At 53.5% G+C, this 25,758-nt stretch overlaps 7 protein-coding genes across 7 annotated transcripts; 5 read left to right on the plus strand and 2 right to left on the minus strand.

Moving 5' to 3' along the window:
- Positions 1-2,026: 2,026 nt before the first annotated feature.
- Positions 2,027-5,465, plus strand: M406DRAFT_349206 (uncharacterized protein; the record flags this gene model as incomplete). The annotated part of the gene is made up of 3 exons (XM_040922451.1): positions 2,027-2,117; positions 2,295-4,749; positions 4,834-5,465. The coding sequence occupies 3 exons, from the start codon at positions 2,027-2,029 to the stop codon at positions 4,892-4,894; spliced, it is 2,607 nt and encodes an 868-aa protein (XP_040781376.1). The 3' UTR covers positions 4,895-5,465.
- A 1,509-nt stretch (positions 5,466-6,974) lies between these two features.
- Positions 6,975-8,570, plus strand: M406DRAFT_349207 (uncharacterized protein; the record flags this gene model as incomplete). Its single annotated transcript, XM_040922452.1, has 4 exons — positions 6,975-7,584; positions 7,671-7,882; positions 7,951-8,191; positions 8,372-8,570. The coding sequence occupies exons 1-4, from the start codon at positions 7,412-7,414 to the stop codon at positions 8,568-8,570; spliced, it is 825 nt and encodes a 274-aa protein (XP_040781377.1). The 5' UTR covers positions 6,975-7,411.
- A 1,884-nt stretch (positions 8,571-10,454) lies between these two features.
- On the plus strand, positions 10,455-11,551 carry M406DRAFT_354442 (ankyrin). The gene has a single exon (XM_040922917.1). The coding sequence runs from the start codon at positions 10,465-10,467 to the stop codon at positions 11,383-11,385; it is 921 nt and encodes a 306-aa protein (XP_040781378.1). The 5' UTR covers positions 10,455-10,464; the 3' UTR covers positions 11,386-11,551.
- Positions 11,552-11,941: 390 nt separating this feature from the next.
- On the plus strand, positions 11,942-12,478 carry M406DRAFT_244618 (ribosomal protein S6; the record flags this gene model as incomplete). Its single annotated transcript, XM_040916270.1, has 3 exons — positions 11,942-11,965; positions 12,061-12,092; positions 12,187-12,478. The coding sequence occupies 3 exons, from the start codon at positions 11,942-11,944 to the stop codon at positions 12,476-12,478; spliced, it is 348 nt and encodes a 115-aa protein (XP_040781379.1).
- Positions 12,479-12,491: 13 nt separating this feature from the next.
- On the minus strand, positions 12,492-12,869 carry M406DRAFT_53910 (uncharacterized protein; the record flags this gene model as incomplete). Its single annotated transcript, XM_040924530.1, has 1 exon — positions 12,492-12,869. A coding segment is annotated over exon 1 (275 nt), but the record flags the coding sequence as incomplete, so codon positions are not given.
- A 1,050-nt stretch (positions 12,870-13,919) lies between these two features.
- Positions 13,920-16,258, plus strand: M406DRAFT_354443 (DUF298-domain-containing protein). Its single transcript, XM_040922918.1, has 3 exons — positions 13,920-14,114; positions 14,265-14,308; positions 15,212-16,258. Exons 1-3 carry the CDS (start codon positions 14,031-14,033, stop codon positions 15,894-15,896), a joined length of 813 nt encoding a protein of 270 aa, XP_040781381.1. The 5' UTR covers positions 13,920-14,030; the 3' UTR covers positions 15,897-16,258.
- A 205-nt stretch (positions 16,259-16,463) lies between these two features.
- Positions 16,464-21,797, minus strand: M406DRAFT_344168 (uncharacterized protein; the record flags this gene model as incomplete). Its single annotated transcript, XM_040921952.1, has 6 exons — positions 16,464-17,136; positions 17,225-17,958; positions 18,016-18,843; positions 19,323-19,825; positions 20,727-21,329; positions 21,445-21,797. 6 exons carry the CDS (start codon positions 21,795-21,797, stop codon positions 16,927-16,929), a joined length of 3,231 nt encoding a protein of 1,076 aa, XP_040781382.1. The 3' UTR covers positions 16,464-16,926.
- Between the last annotated feature and the right edge of the window lie 3,961 nt (positions 21,798-25,758).

Raw genomic sequence — 25,758 nt, forward strand, 5'->3', positions numbered from 1 at the left:
TGCCTAGCTCTCCCAACCCAGAAGGCCCTACTTTGTACATACTAGTACGTAGTGCTCCTGCTTCCATCCAGATCGAAGGCCCACAAATGCCCAAGGCGCCTACATGGCTTAGTATCGTTAGGCCCTCTCTAAAACTCCGTGCCCAAAGCCCCGAGATTAGACATGCTACTATGTAAGTACATTGGGGCGAGGCCCTTACAGAAATACTTTTAGCTACTCTGCCGCCACCACCTTTCATTCCCTCCAAATGAATGCAGAACTTGGTCCGCCTCGTCTTTTTTCAATCAGCACAAGTTGCCACGTTGTGTGTGAGTGTGTGTGGGAAGATACGCCTTTGCCCCCTTTCCCTTCGTTTCGCTACGAGCCAACAGCAACCGTGTCCGTTCGAATCCGATGCAACATCTGGGCTGCAGCTTACGGCATAGAGACAAACTACTGGGCTGCTGAAAAGCCCTTCATCACTGCTTTGCCCGGAAATACGGCTACAGCCCCATAATGCTACCTTACTCATCTGCCTGCACATGCGAAATCTTTTGCCCAGCCAGAACTCTCCTAGTAGCGCCGAAGTCGACCTCGAACTCGCTTGACTTGTTCGACCCTGCGAGCCTTTTGATCAGACCTCGAAAGAAGCAGAGACTTTAATGTGGCCTGACTCGTGTGCGCGCCGCGCGAAGCATCTCCCAACTAGGTCGGTGTTGCCATCCAGTCCCCGAAGCAGACTTTTGCCCTAGTGCGTACATACTTCTTGGTCCCGAGTATAGGCTCTTGGCCCCTATATGCGAGCACCGTGCCATTCACTCACTACACTTGCCGTCGCATTTTAATATTATTTCCAAGCTTTACGTACCCATCCTCGCCTTCCCAACACCCCCCCCCCCTTCTCTCCTCAACCAACACTCTGTCCTGTTTGGTCTATACGCGCTTCACGAACTCGCTTAAACCAGACTATCTTCTACTTCTACCACGCTGTACTATTGTACTTACTGGGCACTCTCATCGCAGACACGATACCCCGTGACTCTGTGCGTGTTCAGCCGTACGAATCAGTTGGCGACGACCCAGACACCCCCCTTTACACAGACTCGACAAGAAGACAATCCCCTGAAGCTAGAGGGCGATAGTCGAAACAATTATTACCCCTTCAGCCGGTGCGAGCGCAGCGTACCTACGAAGCCGATCAAAAAGTTTTCCCTTCATACCTTTTTCCCTTCCACATGAGCGAGGACATCCTCGTTCACAATTCCTGACCAGACTAGGTAAGAAAATGCACGCCGCCCCACAGCCCTCCCTAATCTGAGCCTCGAGCCAACTGCCACCGGACATTTGCGAGATTTACAAGGCGCGCGCTCTGTGCCTATTTTCTTTTTGGTTCCCTGATCAATGCACTGCTACCACTTCCCTCATCGCGCCCGGTAGCAACCGAGGTCGTCTTTGTGTATTTCCGCCTAATGTTTGGGGTGGCTTCACAATTATTATTAGCATCCATCCATCCATCCACCTTCTTTCTCATATGGACCGACACACCTCCCTAGTTTCCTCTCCTGACCTCTCTCACTCTGGCTCGATCCATCTCGGCTTTTTTTTTTCTTTCGGAAGAAAAATTCTGTCGTCTTCACGATCATAGCCTCTACCCAAGCACCCCCTCCCCCTCTCCTTCTCTCCTTCCTGCTCCTCCTTTTTGTTTTCTTCCTCCCGTGGCATCAACACTCCATTTTCTCGCGCCAGCGCTTCGTCGGCTCCCAGGTCCCGACGGCTTTATGCTCCACACTCTTAATTCACGTCATCTTCACATTGTGCAACTAGTCGGCGCATGTTCGCATTGACTTTCACATCCGATCCGATCCACCCCCCTGTCTCATCGCAATCCGCAATATTCTTTTCTGTTCACTAGACCCCCAGGCTGACATAGGCTGCGCGCAAAAGTCTCTGGTTGAGACATAAACGCCTTTCCTCTCGGTGAAAGCACCTGCTTGTCCATTCGTCTTTCGCACTACCACTTCGCGCTTTCTCTTATTAAAAAGCTCGCATGTCGACACCCATGCAAGACGGCGGCGGCCCTAGGGACGACCCTAGGTCGCCGCCTGCTGCTGTATCGTCCCTTCCTCACCACACTCGGAGTATGTCGAGTGCCGCGCTGCCCCGGTCGTCACCACTACCGGCAACACCAGCCGCACCAACAGCACCGATGCAACCAGCACCAGCACCAGCACCAGCACCAGCACCAGCACCAGCACCAGCACCAGCACCAGCAGCTGCTGCCAGTGAACATGACACTGCAGAACAGACATCCACAGGTCCAGACGACATTCCACCAGCCGGTTGGGTCAATATCGAGGCCGAGTACTGGAGGGATGCTCAGGCAGCGCGGGCCTTGGAGGACCAGTCCATGGATGAGAAGTACGAGACGAAAACGGCAGAGCTGAAGGCAAGACATGCGCAGCTGCTGGACGAACGTGCCCGCCTGAGCGAGAGGCTCCAGTCTCTCAAGAAGGAGTGCGACAAGGTGGACGAGGATCTGACGCGGATGGACGTGCAATTCGAGGAAGCCAAGGAGATTGTTGCAAGGCGGAGGGAGGATCAGGACGGAAACGCAAAGAGATTTTTTAAAGCTCAGTATGAAAAGGCAGTAAAGCGCGCTGCCGCCCTCGAGGAAAATGAGACTGGTCCCGCAAAACAACTACCGCAACCGTACGCCAACGACGAGCGAGTCCCACAACCCTCCTCCTCCTCACATGCGCTTGCTCGCCCCAGTGGTACAGCAGAAAGGGATGTCACAGCAGCTGGTGAGCCCAGTCCGACCCACAACGGTGTCGCAGCCAGGCACGCCTACGTGCAGGCAGCCACAGAGGACGACTCCTTGCTTTCGCAGCCATTCGACGACATCACAGCCCCGACTGGCGTAGAGGTTTGGGATATCGATGGCAACTTTGTCGACCACGTCAAGCGGATCAAGCTGAGCAACAAATTCATCCGCCACGTTCTCCAGCTTCCCGTCAAGCGAAGGGTCATCGTCCGCCCCGGCCGCAAGTTCAACAAGGAGACGATGCAGAGTATCTACGAGCCCAGCGATAACAAGGGGGCCAAGTGGCTGAGCTGTATGATCCAGGCCACGGGCGAGGAGCAGGAAACACAGTGCACAGCCTGTAGCAACCGCGCGGGAACTTGGCTGGGCTGCATGATCCTCGGCGGCAACGAGTTCCCTCGCTGCGCCAACTGCGAGTGGAACCGGCAGGGCTGTATTGGCTCTTCGTATCACGCAGACCGGCAGCAGGAGTACAACATCCAGGCTAGTTCGTCCCCCGCTGGCGGGTTCGCGCCTACGAACGGCAGCCAAGGGAGGGGTTCTGCCCCCGCTACTGTTCCTTCCAAGCGCACTTCGCTGCCCAACAAGAAAGTCGTCAGGAAGTCGCTACCCCCGCTGGCTATGGCGGAGAATAGGGGGCCGTTGGGCTACGGAGGGGACGAGTATGGCGGTTTTGAGGAAGAGGTTGGCCCGGACATCACAGCGGCGCGCCTACACCTCCGCCATAACGGCAGCGTCTTCACGGAGCCCGAGATCATGCGCGGTGTGCCTGTCGAGAAGATCAGCTCCACTCATCCATACTGGGAGCCGAGGTGGGAAGAACCCATCATCCAGCTCCAGGCCAGATATGACGAGTGGCAGGCCAAGCTGGAGGAATGCCTTGCGACGGGAAAGAATCGCTTCTTGGCTGGACGCCAGGTCAACCGAGGCAAGGCGATCATAGAGTTCCTCGAGAAGGGTGAGGTCCACCCCTTTCAACTGGTCGCCAAGAAGTTTATCACGAGGAACCTCGTGAACTACGACACCATATTCCGGCTTGCCCAGGTGATGGAGGAGCTGCCCAGGCTAGGTATCGACATCACCCCCGTCGAGTGGGTCCGCGAGCGCATGCACGAGATATATAAGGAGCAGGGCGAGGCCTTCAGCCTGGCCAAGACGGTGCACGAGCTCTATCATGATGTAAAGATCCGGGCCCTCCGCTCCAGGGCTGGCGTTGGCAATATCGGTAGACCCTCTGGTATCAAGAAGGGTATGTCATCCAAGCCCGGTGGCCCACGGCGCAGAGAAAACAGCGAGACGCCACGAAAGCGCAGACGCGGCTCTCTCGACAACCCCCAGCAGGCCGATCAGCCATTCCAACCGGATGGCCCGTCAGGCCCGACCTCTCCCCATGACACCAAGAAACAGCGCCTGGACCTGGGCAAATTCCCAGCACCCAACCGCGAGGAGATGAGCGAGACCGCGTCACCCGACCTCGGAAGTGTCCCCGCGCCGCAGAAGGGTGACGAGTTCGAATATGACGGTTATACCTCGAGTGATTCGATCAGCCACAGCAGGATGACGACCACCGACTGGCGCGTGATCCAAGTACGAGCACCCGAGTACACGACCAGCCTCAACTACGCCCAATACCTCCATTGGGTCGTCGACGGCAACAACCCGTACTTCGAGCACCAGGTCCTCCTGGGCGTCAACCCTTCCAGCTGGGGCGTGTACCAGGATCCATTCGACTTCCACGTGCGTCTGGCCGAGCTCGACAAGATCGAGTACACAAAGGACGAGGACTGCGGAAAGATTGTGATCCACACGACCCCACCTTCCAGGTATAGAAACAAGCGCAAACTTCTCTTGCAATTCAAGAGGGGTCGCACGCAGGACCGTTTTCTGCACTTTGTGAAGCATAAACTGAAGGGCCTCAGGCCGTTTGAGCTTCAGGAAACTTCCAGGTTCGTTAATCAATTCTTGTTGGATGAAAGCGAGAGAACGTGTGTGCCGGGATGGTTTCGCGATGCTAACTTTGTGGCCTGCAGGGAGCGCATTGAGGCAGAGTGGAACAGCATGGACTCGCAGGTCCTGCCTGTAGAGGAGTAGGCGAGAGGGGCACATGCAAACATGTGCCTCTTGACACACGGCGTTGCTAACGTGGGAGATCTGCTGTGTGCCAGATATCATGTTTGTCTGCACACTCAAGACCGCATTTACATTTACGATGAGGGCGCACTGCATCTCATCTATCAACAACATCTGACTCAACAAGAGAAGACGACTTTCCATAATGGCATGGAATATTGGAGGCGTTTGGAACCATGGCAAGAAGGGCATGGCATGACACGGCAGTCTATGACAGGGCAAGGCGTTTGGAGGTGAACGGGTTCTTTCTTCCGCCACGTGTGTTCTCGTTGGCCAGAGGACTCCCGTCGATGTGAGTGGCCTTTGCTTTCACATTTTTATGTTTAAAAAAAGACACCTCGGTGGTGTCTTCTTGCAGTGGGAGAAAAGGGAATCCGGGACAGCATATAAGTCTAGTAGCACTTTGACCTCACAACTGCTGCGATGGACTCTTGCAGACATCCACAACAAAGGGAGTTCACGGCTTTATTCACAACCAACAGGGTGCGAGGAGCACTCGACTAATAACAAGCCATCATTGAACCTTCTCTGCATCAAGATGGCCCGTTGTGAAACACTTGTGACTCTTGCTTACATCTGCATAGACAAGATTTTATCTACAGCTAAGCTAAGGAAGTACCACTGTGTCATTGTTGCTTCTAATAGGATTTTCTGTGATAGCTGTTTCTCTTCAAATGTTCTCCCACTGCCCTTGTCCTCCCACCTTCCTCTTCTTCTCATGAGCTCGCTTTCTTGTTATCTTCCTCGCCACCCCTGTCAACATCAACTGCCTGATGCTATAACACGAAGCTCACCTGTCTCAACACGTCCCTAGAGACGCACGTTCTCAGCCTCGTCAGCACAGTTCGCCAATGACCTTCATGGGTTGGGAAAGGGAAAGATTGAAGGGGTAAAAGGGGGGGGGCTGTCCCTCACCACAGACACCATCGAGACATTCCTGAGCGCCACACAAGGCCTGCCTGAAAGCGCTCTGGACAGGAGAATTTCGTCACTGCGAGGGGTTGCGAGGGGCAAGCGGGATGCAACATGCCAGTCTGGAGCGTGGTCGTCTTGCAGAGGCTGGTGCGGCAGCCTAGAGTTAAGGTGATGCAGAGGCAGGAGGACGGCCTGGTGGTCTGCCCTGGTGCGGCGGGTCCTGTAGAGGCGGGCTATGAACCAGATGCCCGGGACACAGGCTATGAAGATGGAGACGAGGGCTATAATGGCGTTTGTATTCAGAGCCATGTTGAGGTTGTTTAAGTCTTCGAGTCTGTTAGTTTTTCAGGGGCTAGCTTGGGAAGAGCAAGACGAGAGGGATCGAGGTCAAGTCAAGAAGAGGATGCAACAGTCTTAAATAAGTTCAATGGGTGAGATGAAGACTTCCTTGTTCTGCGTGACTGATGCTGCGGTGGTCCAGCATTGTCAGATTTTGGACAAGATGATGGCCAGCCATGATGCCAAGTCAAAAACATGATGAGAGCATGCTGCAGGGTCTTGTCCAAAATCTGGCCTATCACATACCATTTCTCCTTTGGAGCCACCTCGAAAGTGCACTTGATAATGCCCTGGATGCATGCTGGCCGACAGACCACTGAGAGCCTCTGAAATTGGACAAATCCAGGATACTGTCCTGCTCTTGGGCAATAAAAGAGCCACCATCCGCAAGCAAGGGCTTGAAAAGCAGGCGACCAATCTAAGTGACTGAAATTGGACAAGAGGGGCCTTTCCGATATAGATGGTGGGCAGTGCCTGCATCGCCAGTGCTGCAGGTGTGAAGTGCAGCTGTGCCATTCCCGAATGAGACGTATTGTTGCCCAGTGGCGGGACAAGGAGCGAATCGCGTTTGTCAGATTTTGGACAACGTTGCAAGTGTATATCTTACCGCATGAAGCCACAGGCGTTGATGCCGGCTGGCCAGCTCGCCGTTATGCGTAAAGTAGATTGCTCGACACTCCGTCTGCCTGCGAGCCTTATCCCATGATTATATAAATGCCAAAATTCCCCCTTCTACTTTCAGGCGGGTCTTGACTCTTCCAACTTATCTATCAACGGATCAAAGTACGGAATTTCGTGTCCTCTCTGACCTCACTTGTCATATTTGTCTGCCGTATAACATCTGGGAGCCTGAAATGGGCACTTGGATGTTTTCTCTTCTTCGAATTCCGTCTTAGCACTGTTTGTGCCAGTATCATACTCACAAATCTCTTTGTTTTGGCTCACAACAACTAAGTCCAGAAGTTGTGTGGACACTGTCTTGCCGTTCCTGCGGCAAAGCAATTCATTTCCTGCCCAGACACGCGGATCTCTTCAACATTTCTTTGCCATATACATTACCCACACGCCTGAGACGGCCACTCAGGTCGTCCCCCTTTTGTTCCCGAGACCTCAATCTCAATACTGATTTACCACTATTGCACTCGAAAGTCTCTCTATTTCGGCTCAATTTCTGCATAACCAGATACCTTCTACCCCTCGTGCTAAGGATATCATCACATCAAAATGCCAGCTACTCAACGTAACCCTCCTCAAGGAGATGGCAACGATGCTATTTGGCATGAACATGCCGCACGCATTCGGGAGTTGTATTTCGACCGGAAGAGGCCGAGAAAGGACTGCTCACTGCTTGCTGTAAAGGCAACGATGGAGAGTGAGCATGGGTTTCCCGTCTTCCCGTAAGTCCTCGATCTTTCTCCCCCCAAATTCAGTGGACGGCTATTATTTATTATGAATGCTAAAATAAATCAATATGTCTACGTAGGAAACATATATGGGAGGTGAAGCTGAAGAACACCCTCGGCTTCCGCAAGAAAGTGCAGAAGAATGACTGGCCCCGAATCCACCAGCACTACGAGCAGCGAAAGATCCAGGGCAAAGAGTCCAAGATACTTCTCAATAATGAGTTGATCGAGTGGAGAAGGGCATGGAAAGAGATGAGAAGGTCTGGAGCCGTCAGACACTCTTCATTGAAAGGTGAGTGGTCCGTCTCACTGAACCCCTCGGCTGCCGTCTCGAGCTAACGTTGACCTTGAATATTGCAGAGCCATTGAGTCCTCTCCCTCCGGGGATCGAGCTTCGTACACCCTCTCCCGACCTCGGTGTCGCATCATTGAACACAGGCACCGGTCCTCGTGTTGTCCCTGAAGTCAACTGGGCAATATTAACACAAGCTGACCAAGTACGAGGCAAGAGCATCAACCCATTTGACAGCACCCACATCAAGGTGCATGAGTTGGGATCACCTATGATGGCGGCGGATGTGATCGGTACCTTGAGAAATATGTATGCCTTGTCGTGTACAGATCCGAATTTGGATCCGAATACTCCAATACAGATCCGCTCGCTATACCCATACGCTTTGGCGATCCGAGGCATCCCAGTCGTAACATTCGTCGAAGAAATGACCGGTACGTGTATATTAATTTGGTCTTAGATCTCATCATGGTTGCTGATCGGTTCTAGACCTGATCCAAAGGTTCGCCCTTGCAAGTATCTCGCCGACAGGGCCCTTCGAGAAACCCTTTGGCACCCGCACGGGATCATATACTACAGGGCATTGCTCATCGCCATCCCCAAGTCCAAAGGTCATGACCACCTCCTCAGTTACATCTCCGTGGACCTTCACCGGAAATGGTCAAAGTCTTTCACAGTCAACCTCTGAACCACTCACTCGGAAACTCCAGGCTATCCGCGATCTGATAGAAGTCATATACTTGTGCTCCAACGACCTGGTCCATAGGTACGCTTATGACGTGAATCGGCTGTCGTTTTTTTTCGTCAATCTCGTTCAGGCCTCTGGAACACTTTCGGCATCTAGCACCACTTCTCACTTTCGTGACATCCTCGAAGCTTCATGGAGAAATCTCATGGCCACATTCGTCTGGCTAACGAATATTCAACAAGAACATTTCGACTATTTTCTGAATTTTCTCGACTTTGGAATTCAACATTGCTGGCTAGACAAACACAACGACTTGTTCTGGACATGCCTTGAATGCACAAGCAAAATTGGCAGAACTGATCTGGTCCAAAAATTGGGTGCCCTTTATGAGAATGGCTGGTGGTTCAATGCAAGCACAAGATTATTCCTCTCTATTTCTGCAGCTCTCCAAAACAACCATGTCGAATGTGCAAAGGTCCTGATCGCCTCGACCGCCCCGAAAGACCTTACTAATCTTGGAAGAGAGCTCGGATTCTCAATACAATTTCTTGACGCCGACAATGATCAACACATGGATTTCTTTGACGCGATATTGGACAAAATTGACGTTTTCATCGAATTTGGTTCGCTACCTCGATCTAACCCGCATATAACAGGCTACAGCTACCATCGGTTTGGCCATATTATTTTAACCCCTTTCTATAAGCGCTGGCCACTTTCACTACTGGACTATTGTTACTACTTTGTCGACGTTCGGATTTATCAGAAAATGGCTCTGCATGTGAAATCACCAGAGTCGCAGATCACCAGAGCAGGATTCTGGGCTGCCCTTAGGTGTCCTGAAACCGTCAGAGATTATCTGATAACGCAGAGTGCGGTCTCTCCGTCTGACATGCCACAATGGCTGGAGCTGCTTCTGCTGGAGTCCTTGGTACTCAATTATCCCAGATTTTATCGAGGTAGCTTCAGAAGGAGGAGGAAGATTGACTACGCTCCTATCGAGACGCTGATCGACCTTGTTAATGACATTCATTTGTCTTCCTTGTTTGGCCAGGGCAGGTCGGTACTACTCGAGCTTGCGATCGGGAAAGTCGCAGCATACGGTCCCTGTATGGCAAACTTCAAAATCATAAGTCTTCTCCTACGAAAGGGGGCAGCGATCACACCTGCTATTCTGGCCCGGGCCGTTCAGAAGCGTGGAACCAGCCTCTTAAAGTTCCTCATCCCGAGGGTGAAAGATCTTCCGAGGCAAGGCCCTCTCGCTCTCTCCAGAGCCGCTCGCTTGAGAAATCTCGCCGCGGTAGAGCTCCTAATATCCGCTGGAGTTGATCCAAACGGATTTGTGGACCGGCGTCATCAGATCACAGTGCTTGCCCACTCTGTCTTCTCAGAGTCGCCACCTGTAAAGGTCCGTAAGCAGAACGTTCTCGAAACAATGGAGACGATGCAAATACTCATCGATCACGGCGCCAAATTGAGATGCTATGACTTCTTGCGAATGGCACTGTATCGACTAGCAGATGCCTCGTACGAGCCACTCTGGCGATACGTCATCGACCAACTAGATGACTTGCCCGACCCGACTCAGCCTTCGGAGTTTCTCCTCGATACCTGTGCGTGGTCCGAACTCCCGCTGTCAATGAACTATTACGAGAAAAACCGGCGCATAAGGCTTGGATTGTTTCGGCACCTCTTTGGAAAGGGAGCCAAGATCAGACCTGGCTCGCCACTTGTTGCTTGCATTCTCTTGAAAGGTGGGATCAACTTGGCTGAGGACTTGTTGCAGGCAGGAGCAGAGGTCGATGCGTACACTACTTATCCATCGATCGAATTTCTTGCAAAAGGTGGGAACCTGACTCCGCTGCAAGCTGCCTCGATGTTGGCTGATGAGGAGATGGTGACATGGCTCCTGCAGAAAGGCGCCAACCCGAGCTCGCCCGCTCGTGGCTTTCGTGGGAGAACAGCACTTCAGGCTATCTGCGACTTTGATGCCGTAACGCCTGAGGGAAATGAACGCAAGATGAGGGTTATTGATAGTCTTCTGGACAGCACGGACAACCCCCGCGAAATGGTTAATGCAGCTCCTGCCCCGTCATGCGGGTTCACGGCCCTGCAGATCGCGGCGCACCGCGGCGACCTGAACGTCGCCGTCCTCCTGCTGAGTCTTGGGGCCGATGTCAACGCACCTGCATGCGAGAAACGGGGACACACGGCTTTGGATGGAGCAGCTTATTTCGGAAGGCTCGATATGGTGAAACTCCTTCTCAATTCCAACGCGCTGAGTGCCTACCGTGGAACGACCGGATATGATGGTGCTGTTCGAGCAGCTGAGCGAGAAGGGCACCGCGTTATCGCAAATCTGATACTGGAGCATTACAAGAACAATCTGAGACTGGGCATACCCAACCCATTCTTGACACAATCAGATCGTGATTACCGTGAGTACCATTATACCGAGTCAGACATGGATGAAGAAGCTGGGGCTGTTGGGAGCTTTCAAGAGGCCTTGGCATTCTTAAAAAAGAAGGTCGCCATATGGGACCCCATTGGCGATCAGGTCACAGACGAGCATTTGGAAGCAGGCAGTGATAATGCGATTGGTGAGGATTTTGACAAGACGTTCGACGATGATTCTATTGAGCGGTTATATGAAAGTTTCTGCCAGGACATCTTGGTGGACGAAGAAGTTGAAGACCCCGGAGAGGATACGAACGAGGAAGATGAAGACTCCGCAGAGGATACGATCGAGGAAGATGATGATGTGTCACGTCAACTCCCAGGCTTCCATTTCGGACGAAGGCTACCTTGGTGTTGAGATTTCGGCTTTGATAGACGATGTTATGTTGTGAAACCACGAGGGCGAAGTTAGTGTATCGTTAGGACTCTGAGACCGCAGACAGCAGTGCTGAGTCTGCCGCATAATCTGTTGGGTCGCTTGGCTTTGATACTGTTGAAGGACACGAAATTCGTTTGCGGATGGCAGTCACCCTTGTGCGGGAAACGTCTCTACATTCACGCTCTCATGTTGCTTAAGCATACATTCGCGCGCCCTTTCCAAATCCTCTGATTCAGCAGAGATACAACTGAATAGATCTCCCCATTCGAAGGAAGTGCGCCCTCAAGTGTATCGTAACTTTGTGACGTTGGACGTTATAGAACCTCTCGTGAGGAATGAGGTTACGGCGCTCTGCAGGGATCTCCCAGCGTCTACCCCGGCCCAAGCCGTCTTGGCAGAGCCCCTCGCCTGCCGCCGTCCCGCCTGAAAATTGACATTCGGCTAACGCCGCCCAACTTCATACGTCTTGCTTTCTTGCCGCGAGAGCTTTCTGACGCACCTTTCTGTCCATGTCGCCGCATCGCCAACCGCCAAGATGTTGTATGAGATGATTGGGATAGTGAGTATAGCCCGCGCACCATATATGGGAATACCGAAAAGAGAGAAAGGCAAACAAGAGGAAGAGACGACGTACTAACGGCGTGGCTATGACAGGTACGACCCGGCAATCTCGTCGAGGTAAAAGAGTACGCCTCCCCCATCCTCTCCACGAACGCCCTCTCCTCACCCTGCAGCCGAAGAAACCGACAGACTCGCTGACATTGTGTGTGTGTGTGACAGAATCGTCACGGTGGCCGGCCAGCTCGTTCTCAAGCAGGGCGGCGTGATCCGCTCCATCAACAACTGGGGCGTCTTCACGCTGCCGCGCGCCATCTCCAAGAACCAGGCGCTCCACCACAACGGACACTACTTTGTGATGCGGTACGATGCGAGCACCAAGACGCAGCAGGAAGTGTGTGACGCACTGAGGCTGGACCCGCGCATGATCCGTTCGACGAGCGTGAAGCTGGGCGATGGGAAGCTGGATACGATGTCGAGGTTTGGCCAGATCGACTGGCTGACTAGCTCCTGAGATGGCGAAGGAGGGGGAAAATACAGAGAGCAGAGGACATAGGGCATGGCCCTAAACGGTGTTACAGAGGGAACGGAGTACGGAGGGGGGATCATACCAAAAAAGAGAGCAGGACGGCCGCGAGACATTGCGCCGGGCCAGGGAGGAGAATGATCCTGCAATTTTACGTGGTGCATTTGCTTCACTACAGGCACCAGCAGCAGCCACAAAGATATCGGACAAGACTCTTAGGCGCACTGAGAAAGGCGAGGGCCATGTTGGAACATGTGAGCCCGGTGACCAGAAATCTGGGAAGATAGGTTGCGTAAGATGGGCAATTAGGAGTCCCAGCATAGAGATCACCTGAATAACAACAGGCCATAGCATCGAGAACTGGTTCGAACCGGATGAGAAAATCACTTGAGTTGGCATTTGCGCAGTAGCCTCTGTAGGGATTTCCCTCAGATATGGTGTCTTGGCCGTGCATTGACCCCAGGATGGTAGTATGTTAGTCCTATAGAGCTGGAGCGCCATATGGCTTTTGGGCTTGTCACGGAACATCACATCGCACTACGCCATTCGAATGGGGGTTGTATTTGCATACTGGGTATGTACTGTTCATACTCTGCTGAATGTTCACTCTGGTTATGAATAGCACAGCAAACCTCTTCACACCTTGAGACACTCAATTGGCAATGATACCTTCAATGGAACTACTGCTTGGGGTGAATGCACACTTGCTAAGATTTTGAAAGAGCCGACAACATTGCCGGTGTGACCCACAGCCATGGTACTCTGTGTAGCATTGGTGTGCGTGGTCCCATCTGGAGTCTTAAAGCACTCGGGTTTATTGTGCTTTTTCGGCTTGATGGTGAGATGGCGCAACCTATCCTTGTCCTCCATCTTCTGGCCTGGACTTTTTCTCCTGGAGTGGTCACTGGATATCGCCATTGCATGGGAGCGTGCAGGCAGAGAATGTGTTGTATTTATGCTTCATACATGAGTGAGCTGGGCTGAGTGTGGCTGGCAGAGACGCATGAATCCGTTCTTGGGATTTTGCTTCTCCCACCTATAGTATGGTTCATATTGCAGAGGATCAACCAATTTATGTAGTGTTCCACAAGCTCACTGTATTATCGCGGCTTGCTTGTGTGCAAGCACTAGCAGCAGCCCCTTGCCCAGCCGAGACCCTGGTCTTAATTCACCCCACCTTTGGACTGCTAGATTGACCCCACTAGAGGAGCAGTCATGGTCGTCGCTGTGCTTGGCCCTTCTTCGTCCCTTGGGCATCAGCCCTGTCGTCACTTTCTTCTGCTCCATCTAGCACTCCCCCTCCCCTTCCCCCTCCCGCCCTCTCCGTTTATACTGTCTTACTGTTCTACCATTTGAGATATCTCCCTCTCCATAAAATAAGGTCAGCTCTAATTATACCCTGCCCCGGATCTGTCTACCCTGCCTGCACCTGCTGTAGGTAATCTCCACGCGGGATCGTGCACCGCGATATTCGGGCCGACCTCGAGCAGAATCATACTGTAACCTCTCTTCCCTTGTGTTCCTCGGCTTCGGAGCCAACATGCCTCCCCTCACCACCATCCAGAAGGCCATGGTGCAGAGGTTCATGTCTGCCACTGGAGCCAATGAGAAGACAGCCCAGAGGGTAGGTTTCTCTCTTCTCCTGTTTGCATTGTTGCAACCGTACCCTCTCGTCTCCATGGCATGGTGCTGTCCCCTCGACGTCTGCATATCTAATCAGACCTTGTGCGCCTGCTTTCCGGGACCTGTATCTAACATCTCCCCCCACAAACAGTTTCTCAGAAACGCCAACTACAGGTTGGATATTGCGGCAGATACGTAAGTGTATCTTGTTGGCCACCCTCGACCTCTAAAAAAAAACACCATACTCGCCCTGCCTCTCTGCCCTCTTCGTGTCGTGCCGGACTCTGCCGAAGCAGCATCTCGAGCTTCCTGGACCTTCCCCTGCCTGCCTGCCTGCCTGCCTGCCTGCCTATCTGTATTTCTATCGAACTATCGTATCGAACGGAAGGAAGTTGGGACGACAGCCTAAACATCCAGAAATAAACTGTGGTGGTGGGTTACAACAACAGCAGTAGCAGCAGCAACAATCAGAAAGTACAAAGGACCATAAGGCTGAAGTGGGCGTTTGTATTAAGGATATAGGAAGTGTTGTGTTGTGCTGCTGGTGCGCCTGGGTTGGACTCTCAACAAAACTTGGGCTGCGACCGCAAAGTAGTTGCTGGGGGAGAGGGGCCAGGGCCAAGCTGCACCTGCCAGGCCAACGACTTCCCAACTCTCTCCTCCCAAAGGTCATCTACCACCAGTGCTCCTGCAGCCATGCTCAAGAAGCTAGTCCACAAGCTGAAGAGAGGGGCCAAGTCCAACTCGGGTCAACCTGCCAACACCCCGAGTGCTTCCCAATCCGAATCACACACCCCGTCAGTGCCCTTATCATCACCATTTACCTCCTCTCCAGCCCAAGCAATGGCCAGGCAAAAGAGGAGACGTGACGATCAAGGCGGTCGTGACACCTCTCGGTATGAGAAAGACTGGATTGCCAAAACACCACAACCCGTAACACCCCCACCACCCACGCGAGTCCCGCTACCGTTCTCCAGGAAGCTCGTATCCAGGATGCTGAACCTCCCTCTCCGTCCGAAGCAAGATACACCGTTACGAGGCCTTCTTTTGTCTTTTCTTTTCATTTGAGCATCACCCACTGACTATGGTTGCGTATAGGTATCTGAGCTCTGGAAGCGTCGACAATACTCGTGTCTCTGCCATCGAGAAGGCCTACGACGATCTTGTTGACCCGGCCCGTGGCGATACTCGCGATGTCCTGTCCACTGAGACCACTCTCGAGTACCTGCAGCAGAACCTCGGCGTTGATGTCGAGAACGCCGAGATGTTCGTCGCCATGGAGTTGGTCCAGGCCCCCGCCATGGGCGAGATCACCCGCCAGGGCTTTGTCGACGGCTGGAAGGCCACCGACCTGACCACCTTCACCAAGACCTCCCAAAAGAAGTACGTCCGTGACCTCGTCGCCAGGCTGTCCTCCGACCGACTCTACTTCCGCAAAGTCTACCGTCACGCCTTCATAGCCGGCAAGGAGGCCTCGCAGAAATCCCTGGCACTCGATTATGCAAAAATCTACTGGGGCATCCTCTTCTCGCCACCGGGCCGGCCCTGGAAGTCTGCCTCTCGCGACTGGTCTGCGCTCTGGGCCGAGTTCATCGAGGACAAGTTTACGCACTCCGTCAGCAAGGACATGTGGAACATGACCCTCGAGTTCGCTAATAAGACCATGGAGGACGAGGCCCTTTTGTTCTACAACCCAGAAGACTCCTGGCCTGGTGTCATTGATGATTTCGTCGCCTGGTACCGCAAGAAGTACCCCCAGGAGGACAAGATGGACGAGGACTAGCCATTCCGCCGGTTCGGGGAATCGCACGGTTTGGTATGCCTAATGTGGAAGAGACATGAGAGTCAGGCAGTGCAGTCTGAGTGTTGGAGGAACTGGGGTGAGGGCTTTCGGAGATGGGATCTTCAGAGGGCCCTTGAAGGAAATCACTGGTGGAGAAAGTCGAGATGAGCAGTCAGGGAAGGGCCAACCACCTGTGCTTCAGCGATGGCGCAATAAGGATATTTAGAAAGGCTGCCAGTTTCTCGAACACTCGTGGATCTTTGTCGTTGTCTCCCGTCACTTGTCCTTTTAAAAAAAGGGAAAGAGCAGTACCCAAGGACGATGACTGAATGCACAATGGCCATGCATGCCACTCATTTCAGAAAGTGGCTTTGTTTGACCTCTTTGGTATGCCACACCTCGTTATGTTCAGTGACCACTGTCTGTAACAAGTCAGAGTTCATTCCACATTACTTGAGTATCTAAGTCATTGCTCAGCGACAGCTCAACACTGTCATGTGGCAACCTCGATGCTGCTCTATGTTGCCGAGGGAGAGGCTGTGAGGATGCAGCGATGATGGTTAAATTCAACGAGAAAAGGAGAAAAATAAATGTTATTCGATGAGAGATGTGGTAATTGGGTTGGGGGTATACACAAAATGAACTCTGGGATCGCAACTTTCGCTCCACCCTCGCCTTGACACAACGATGAGGGCTTCAATGACCCTCCTTCTTCTTTTCCTGGCCCCTCCCCCAAACAACAAGCTGCCGGTATGAGCAATCAGGGTATAGTCACATGCACCCCATGGAAAAATACAGACTGAAGAAAAGAAAAGGCAAACTTAAACACTGCGGCAGGGGTTCTTTATCCAATCAATCTTGATACAATCGCAGCCGTCGTCTATTCGTCTTGCTTTGCCCTGCCTGTACCTGCCCAAAAGGGCCACCAGTGATTATCTATAGTTTGGTGAACGCAATGTGTTATCTCATGGCACCACACACGCTTACACATCGCCCGTCTCACCATAGACACCAAGAGGCAACGAGTGCCTTAGTCGCCCAGGGGCATGCCCTCGAGCTCGTCCATGAGCCGGCGCCAGTTGTCCGCCAGCATCTCCGAGTACTTGACGCGCTCCTGCGCCCAGTCCTGGTTCCAGTGCGAGACGTGGTACTGCGTCGACTGGAAGATGATGAGCTCGTCGCGGATGCACTCCTTGACGAAGACGGAGCGGTTGTGCTGGTTGACGATCGACTCTTTGTCCTACCGTGACGCCCAAGTCAGTACTCAACTTGCGTAATGGGACTTCGAGCAATAGGGTGATAGGAAGGCATTGAAGGATTTGACGTACCTTGATGATGGCCTCCACGACCTTCTCGATCTCTCCCGGCTTGACCATCCCCTCGGGCTTGCCTCTGAGATTCGCCAACTTGGTCTCATTGCTCTGAATCCGCTTTTCCAGATAGGGGATGTTGTCCCGATCCAGCCGCTCCCGGCGGTCAAAAAGATCGCGCAGACTCACAAGCGCGTCACGCTGCCTCTTGAGATCCTCAAGCACGCCCTCATCCCAAGCACGCGCCTCGTCTTCCATCAGTGTCTGACTGGTGCGCAGGTGCTTGCTCATGGCGACCAGGCCATCATTGAGCAGCGGCACCTCATTCGTGTCGGTCGCGTATGTGTCTGCTGTGGTCTCTGTCAGAGAGGTCAAGCTCATGGCGATCCGTGCGTGGTCAGCGGCGACGCCCTCGTTGCGCTTGACAAGCCGGTCCATGACGCTGCACACATTAATGTAGAGCTCAGCACTGCGGCGCACACCGGCGCGGGTTTGAATAAACAGATCTTCGAGCTGAGGCGATAGAGAGTCCTCGAGTCCTGGTGGCAAGGCACGCCCTGCAAACTCATCCTGTACAGAGAGGTTGGCCTGCTTGCGCCAGACAGAGAGCTCGGTAGGCACTGTGAGGAACATAATGACCAGTTGCTCCTGACTCAGGATCGGATGGCGGACGAGGGCGTTCAAGAACCTGGCGAGGCCCCGGCGACGCTTCTCAATGAAGGCCCCGTCATTCGATAGGTGGTTACCATTGACTGGACGACGGAATCAGCATATAGAGACCCAGTGGGGCGAGTAGAGTGTGGACATACCGGCCACCCGTTTTGGCGGCAAGAGTGGCAATATCCTGAAAGGATACCTCTTGTGCAAGCAGTCCAACAGCCACACAAAGTCACTGTATCTTCTGATGACCTTGCTGCCCCTCCTGATACTAGCAACCTCATAATTGTGGTGCTGGAACATAAACATGCCCTCCTTCTCGGGCATCAACGACACGATGATATTCTCCTCGAGCGCACTCCCCGTCCTGCCACTGCCTATCGTTCTGCTCGTGGGGCCAGGCCGTGGCTCGCCGGGATCCCTACCGCCATTACTCCCTCCTGGCGGACCGAATGGACTGGCGCCCACATCAGGGTTGCCTACAGCACCGCCGAAGAACTCGCTTCCCCAAGCACCGCTAGGCGATTGAGCGGGGCCGAACGAGCTCTGCCGCGTCGGCTCAGGAGCTGAGTCATTGGCCGTGCTCGCGACAGCCGTTGTGAAGGTGGACGTCGTCCGTGAGGGTGGCGCGATAGGACTACCGCGGGCTCCATTGCCGTTACCATTGCCGTTGTTGTTGCCGTTGGTGTCTGCGATGTTGGTCTCGTCGGGCGGCGCTTCACCATTCACTGGTTTAGGAGGTCCGGCGCTATGTTTGTGGTTTTTATGGACATCTGGAGTGTTCCAGGGGTCATCTTGGTAATCCATCGAGGGCTTTCGAAAGGTCGTCGTGGGTGTCCTGGATGTCGAAGATGTGCTATCCTTGGCCGGTGGAGTTACGGGTCGCTGCGGCAGCTTCGCGCCGAGTTCGCTGGTTCCAGCAAAGACTTGTTCTGTGGAAGGCTGGTCTGTAATACCAGGAAGTCTGATCTGTGGCAGGTCTGTATCTCCAGATTTTAGGTACGGTCAGCTAACTGATCGATGAGTTTCTTTTGGTTTGTAAAAAGAGAGAGACAGGGGGAAAACAAGAAGAAAAAAGCGCCAAATAAACATAAAGCTCTCGTGTATAGAGAATTGGGCGTTGATAGTAGGGTGTGAGAGCAGGAAAACAAGAACATGGATCGACCTGAGTCCCGCCCCACAGCAGCTCTATTGGGCCTCGACAGGCGGATGGTGTCTCTAGACCATTTGCCAACACAGCGCCGAGGCTGATCCGCCTCCACTGCTGAGGTGGTTGCCGCTCTTGGGGGGAAGGGGGGGGGGGGTTCAGAGATAAGATAAAGGGCATGCATGTCCGTCCTCGATGGGCAGTGCGACTGCGGAACATGCGAGTGACTGCGCATGCAGGATATGGGATGGCATTGGCTTGGCTTGGCCGTATGCATAAGTTTGATGTAGAAGACACCAAGGACAGACTCACTTCTTCGTCTCTCGTCAACGCTGTCCAGGCTGACGGTCTCTCCCTCCTGGGCGAGCCCAACCAGCGCCAGCAGCACATTGAACTCGTTCCGGCCCAGCGCAACCTCGCCACCGGCTGGCGCGATGATGCTCATAATCTTGGCCTGCGCATCAGCGTCCAGTGCCGCAGCAGCCAGCACGCGCGACACGCCAGCAGACGAGACATTGGCGCCGCCACCGCCGTCCCGGACCACCGTGTCAAACGTCTCAATGTAGCTGTCGGGGGCGTCGGCGGCGGAGAGGAGGTTCCGGAGTAGGTCGGCCCGCGATTTCTGCTTGCGCGGGGTGGGCATGTCCCAGGGTGAGGCGTCGTCCTGGAAGAGGGAGTTTGAGGCAGACTGGGTCTGGGAGGCGGTCATGGAATCTTCCTCGTCAAAGAGCGAGGCCCGCGACCGGGCGAAGGATGAGTGCATCGACGGCGACTCGTCCGGCGGCGACGTGCCAAAGAGGGACATATTGCTCTTGCTCGAAGGAGGGATTCGCCTGAGCTTCTTGAACAGGGCAAGCCGATACGTGATTCGAGGAGTTATCTTCGAGGTGTTTCGACGGTCGTTCCTGTGGCTTTGAGTCGGGTGGAGTAGATAAAACGTAACCGATTCGGAGCGTGGGGAAGATGATGATGCGACCAAACACGGAGGCGAGGCAACAGCAATGGCGGTGCAAAAGTAAATGACACGTGCAAACGAACAAGACAGGGGATATCAAAAAGCTGACAAGTATGCAGAAAAAGGGTATTCAAGTGTCTCAAACGCAGAGGTAACCCTCGGAAAATAGTGTGTTGAGTAAGGGCTATGCTGAAGGAGTGTATTGTAAACCGAGCATGGCGTTGTGCGGTGACAGTGCAAGCTGCTGCTGCGGAGTGCTCCTGCAGCTCTGACCTACAACACATGCAGGGGGAAGCTTTGCGCTGCAAGCGGATCTCCCGTCCAATGGGAACCCCAAGCGCTAGCTAGGCCTAGGCGATCCAACGCACTATTGTCAGCGCAGGATGACCTGGCCTCGCGCTCGCCACTTCAACATCCCGCCCGAATAGAACTGTATACCCTCCTGCTTAGTATGGAGAATGAGTGACACAAAACTGTGCAAACATGGGTTGAAACAATTGCTTGTGATAGCTCTCGTAGCTTTAGCACGGCCACGTAAGGGTTATCAATCTTGGGAGGAGAGAAACAAGATGATACCCAGTCGAAGCTATATACCCAGCGTCTCACGCTGTGTTTGAACATTTACCAAGTTGGACATGTGCAAATCTTAGTGCATGCATATCTTGAAAATGTGCCCTGAAGTTATACAATTGACATGTCATTTGAGATGTACAACAGACCTCTTCATGTATAAATATATATCCTGATTTTACTGACTCTACCGAAGCTGGAATAGCTTCTTGTCGCTCTGCTCCACCTCCTTGACCTTTGCAACCTTCTTCTTGATCGTCTTGCTGGGCACCCGGAAGAACAAACTAGGCGACTCGCCTGGCTTCAGCTGGTGGCTCAGATATCCCCTGTGCGCCGGGTCACGATAGTACTCAATGTGCCAACGGCCCACAGGGTCAGGCAGCCGGTACAGGTACGGCCCCTGCCTTAGCTTCTCCAGCGCCGGCTCGACAAACTCCTTGCCCACGGGCAGCGGCTCGCTTGTGCTGACGCTCTTGCCACTTATCAGGTTCCGGATCGCCTCCTTGGTGTAATATCGTGTGACGATCTTGCCGCCGGCCGACTCAATCGCCTGAATTGCCTTGGCGGACGCCCGCGACACGATGATGTCGATCGGCTGCTTCATGATCGGGGTGCCTTCCGCCGGCTTGTCGTATCGCCCGTGCGCGAGTAGCTTGATTCCGTCCGGTATACGCCCGATCAGATTGCAAGCAATGAGCTCCTTGGGCGTGATTGGCTTGGTCGGGTCGATGCGGCCGGCGTCGATCCATGCTTGCAGGCGTGTGAGGTTGATGTGGGCGATGTTCTCCTTGCCGCTGTGTAAGGGGGCACACACACCAGAGGTCAGCAAGGTGGCTCTCCATGTGCACGCAGGGCATAGCAGATTGCTGGAAAACACAACGAGGAAAGGAGGGAGAGGAAAAAACCTACTGGTTCACGAAACCCATCCGTCCATGCTTGAAGATCAACGGTGTCTGTCCACCCTGGAACCAGGGCTTGACCTTTCCGTGTTGGCCCTGACCCTTGTGACCACGACCAGATGTTTTTCCATATCCGGACGACGCACCACGGCCTTTTCTGATCCTCTTGTTGTAAGCGCCCCGGTTGTCACGCAGGTCGCTCAGGATCGAGGCGTGTCGTGCTTGCGACAGCGTCTGCCGTGGTGGATTTTGTATGGACAGGGCGGCAAACAGAGACGCAAGGGGCGCCGTCGTCAGCCTTGGTCTCTCAATTGATGTTCTGCAGCATCTTATGATGTGCGACGTTGGTATCCTAGGCGGCATGGTCGATGGTGGGGTGGGTGGTTTTGGAAGTCGGCGGACTGAGGCTTGCTTGTTCGTCAGACGTTGGAGCTCATGAATTTTGAGCCTCTGAACCCGCGATTTGCCTGCCGCTAATTTTACAGTACGTATCTTATCGGAACCCGCCAAACCTTCCCACCCCCGGACCACGGACCACGGACCACGGAAAGTCAGCCCAAGTCGATAGACAATTTGTTTTCTGCGACAATATTTTATTTATCAACTTTGACACACGATGGATATCATGTAGGACGTAGTTACGGAGATCATCAATACCCTCGCTTGGAAAAGGCAACTTTCATTAGAATAATGTCGTCAATTTAACAATCTATACTCGTAGCTTCCAGTCACGAGAATTGCCTATTCCTTTTTTCACCTCCGAAGCAAGCAAGACCGGTCCCATGCCATTAAGCCGAGTAAAGAACAAATCCTCAAAAGCAGAACAGCGCAGCGCGTTCAGCCACGCACAGCAGCTCCGAGAGCACCGCCCGTGAACTGCGTACCACCAGTCTGCCGGGGTCCCGTGCCACCTGTTCTTGGTCCGCCGCGGCCACCCCTCGCACCACCACGACCTCCACGGCCGCCTCCTCTCGTCGACCTCTCGAAAGCATTCGATGAGCCTTGTGTCCGCTGTTCGAGAGTCCTCTCATTTGTCTCGATGAGGTTGCTGGCCTTGTCTGACAGGGCCATCGCGAGACTCTGCAGCCGGCTGAGCTCGACGCCCTTGCGGAAGATGACGGTCTTGGTGACCTGGTCGAGCGCTGCCGCCAGCTCCTCGTGGCTGATCATCTTGCTCACGATCGCCGAAGTCTTCCTTGGCTCGAGCTCAAACATGTTGCTCAGGGTCTCGATGGCCAGGGTGTCGTAGAAAGGTGCATATGTGAACAGATACGTCCGGAGACCCTCCTCCTGGATCTGCTTCGCGAGCATGGTCTTGATGTCATCCGTGTTCGGCATCAGCTCCCAGATCTTGATGGCGTGGATGAACTCGGTCGCCTTCTTCCACTCGCCGGCAGCCAGGGCCTTGGACGCCTGCATGACGTGATCTCTCGTATTCTCAGGAGGCCCGGTAAAGATCTGTCGCTCGTGGTACTCCAACATGCGGCGGTATGTCTTGCTAATGACTCGCTTCTTGATGTCGGGAGACGAGCCAATGTGGGCCAGCAAAGGGATTTCCAGGAGCATGCTGCAGGTCAGGTACACACACTCCAGGAGCTCGAGGTTGATATGCATGTGGAAGGGCAGCTGTCGCTGTCTCTCAAGGCGCTCCTGCTCTGGCGAGACCTGGCTGTAGCGCTGGATCATGACACCCTGCGCGAGGAGCTCCTTTTGTCGGCCACTGCCACAGATCTCCTGGAGGGTGTTCTGGGCGTCATACACGAGGCCCTTGCGGAAAGCACAGAGACCAACCTGCACCAGTGTCCGATTGTACAATATCTGTGATGCGACGTTGAAGCTGGCGATGTTCTCCTGCAGGTGGGACATGAGCATCAGGTCACGAGCCTTGTAGTAATTGTCGTGAAGTGCGAGGAAGTAGATGTGGCACAGCATGGCACGGGCACGGTGGTAGCCCTCGCCGTTGGCGAAGAGGTAGTTGCTCAGGATGTTGACGAGCTCTGGGGTTTCGACACTGGTGGCACGAGGTGTAATAGCCGAGTCCACATCAGAAGGCACCGTCTTCCAGGAGTTCTCCTCCAGGGTTTTCACCACTTGGGAAGGCTGCGAAATGGTTAGAGCAAACTTCGCAAGTTATGAAGCAGACAGTACTGACCTTGAAATAGATGTGCTCCAGACGACGGCTGATGATGCGGTTGATGCTGTCCTGCTCAATCTCCAGGGTCTGGTCCTTTCGCAACATCTCGTAATAGAGTTGTGATTTGAAGACGAGGTTGTAAAGCGAGGTCTCGTCGGTCAGGCGTTCAATATACTCCGAAGTGTGAGGATCGATGTTTTGAAGAGACCGTGTCAGCTCATCATCAAGGCGCTCGATGTAAGAGACCACGCTTCCAGGGACCTTGATGTACTTCTGGCCCTCTTGCAGCGCTGGGGGTGAGTCATCATTCTCCCACTCCTCGGCGTTCTCAATGACGATATAGTCGCGGTGGTCGTTCAAGGTGCTCAGGAGGAGGCCGATTTCCTTCTCGGCCGCCTTCCATTGCTCCACAGGCATTGACGTGGTCGCACCGGAGCCAAGATCGAAACGGGTGGAGACAAGGGTGAGTAGGACGCGAATTCGTTGATAGGGCGTGTTCGATATCTCGTTCAGCTTCTCCATAACGCGGATTTGCTCCAGCCTGTCCGTGTTCTTCTTACCTCTGGACTCCATTATCGTCCGGAGGTGCTTGAAAATACTCTCTGGCGTGTATTGGAGAACCTTTCCGCCGCGTCCCACCTCGGTGAACTCGTCACCGCCAATATCGGCGGTGCTGTCGTCGAACGTGTCCCTGATGCGAACCTTCTTGGGCTTGACCTCTTCCTCCTCGGGCTCGGAATCAAACATGTACACATCTTTGTCCTCACGGTACTCCTCAATCTGAGGCTGGTATTCCTTGTTTGTCTTCTTGATCTTTTGCTTGACGGCGTTGAGACCCTGCGCGTTCAGCTTGTTCATCTTCTTGGTGCTGACTTTCTGCTTGGCGATCGTCTCGTTCATGAAGTCCTCAAGATCGGCAATACATTTGATATAAGCCTTGGGGGCCTTAGCAGCCACCCGCAGCTTCTCAGCCTGGCGGTTAAGCTTGTCGAACTCTGCAGCGAGTCAGCATCACGGGAGGGACGGCAGATCAAAGTGTCCATTTACTTACCGCTCGAGATGATGTTCCAGTCGTTGATCTTCTCGGCGTTGGTGATCAGGGTGATGGTAGCATCAAGCTCATCGTGTCGCTTGTCCTTGGCGGACTTGACCTTGGCGGTCTGCTCGGTGTCGCTTTCTTCGCTCTCAGACCAACCCTCCAAGAAACGCGAAGCACCCTGCTTCTTGCCTGCATCGCTGTCGCTGGAATCGGAGTCGGACTCATCCTCCTCCTCTTCCTCCTCAGACTCTTCCTCATCAGACTGCTCCTCCTGTTCTTCCTCCTCCTCTCCAGAGTACAGCTCCTCCTCGTCAGAGCTGCTCTCAGAGGAGCTGTCGTCGCCGCTGCGGAAGAATCGAGACATATTGACTTGTGGATTCGATTTGTTGAGATGGGTCAGCGATTCGTTGGATGTCGCGAGTCGGCCCTCAGGTCGAAATGCTCGCAAGTGGTGGCGGCTTTGTTGCGACTTTTGTGGTGTTGCAGTTGAAAGAAACGAGTGGACCGTTTGGAGGGGTCAACTTTTTCGGTCGGTCAGCTGTCTGTGGAGCAAATTTCGGCCAGCTGGCAGAGCCCGTCACCAGCTGTGAAAACCTGGCTTACGAAACGCCCGTTCCAACAGTCACTGTAGCGCCAAAAAAGACTTCGTAGAGAATATATCCTTATCCAGAGAGAACAAGATTATGTTTCTGCAACCAGAAGAGGCGAGGTGAGTCAGGACGTTTGATTGAAAAATTGGAAAGTCGCAGTGCAACACAGTCTGATGGCTACAAGAGTGCGAGTTGCCTCCCAAAACGAGCCACTAGCCTACCAGGGACCTACCTGGGCTGGCGTGTTAGCATCTGAGGCGTGATCGCCTTTCAAGCGTCGAAGCTGTATGTATCGCAAGGATACCTACCAATTTCAAAGCAGGACATCCTAAAGGAGCCTTCCGGTAGAGAAGTACCTTCTTCATCAATCCCTTGTAGTTTACTCATCTCATATCATAAAGGCGATATTGGGAATCGAATGTACTATCTTATTGAGCATACCTGTTGTACACTTTTTCTTCTTTTTTTCTTCCCCCCCCCCCCCCGTTTACTTGTAACTTGGTACTGACTAGGCCCTAGGCTCCGACATGATGAGTGGGGCGAATCCAGAGCAAAAATGCT

The sequence above is a fragment of the Cryphonectria parasitica genome, assembly GCF_011745365.1.
Source record: "Cryphonectria parasitica EP155 unplaced genomic scaffold M406scaffold_1, whole genome shotgun sequence".
NCBI lineage: Eukaryota > Fungi > Ascomycota > Sordariomycetes > Diaporthales > Cryphonectriaceae > Cryphonectria > Cryphonectria parasitica.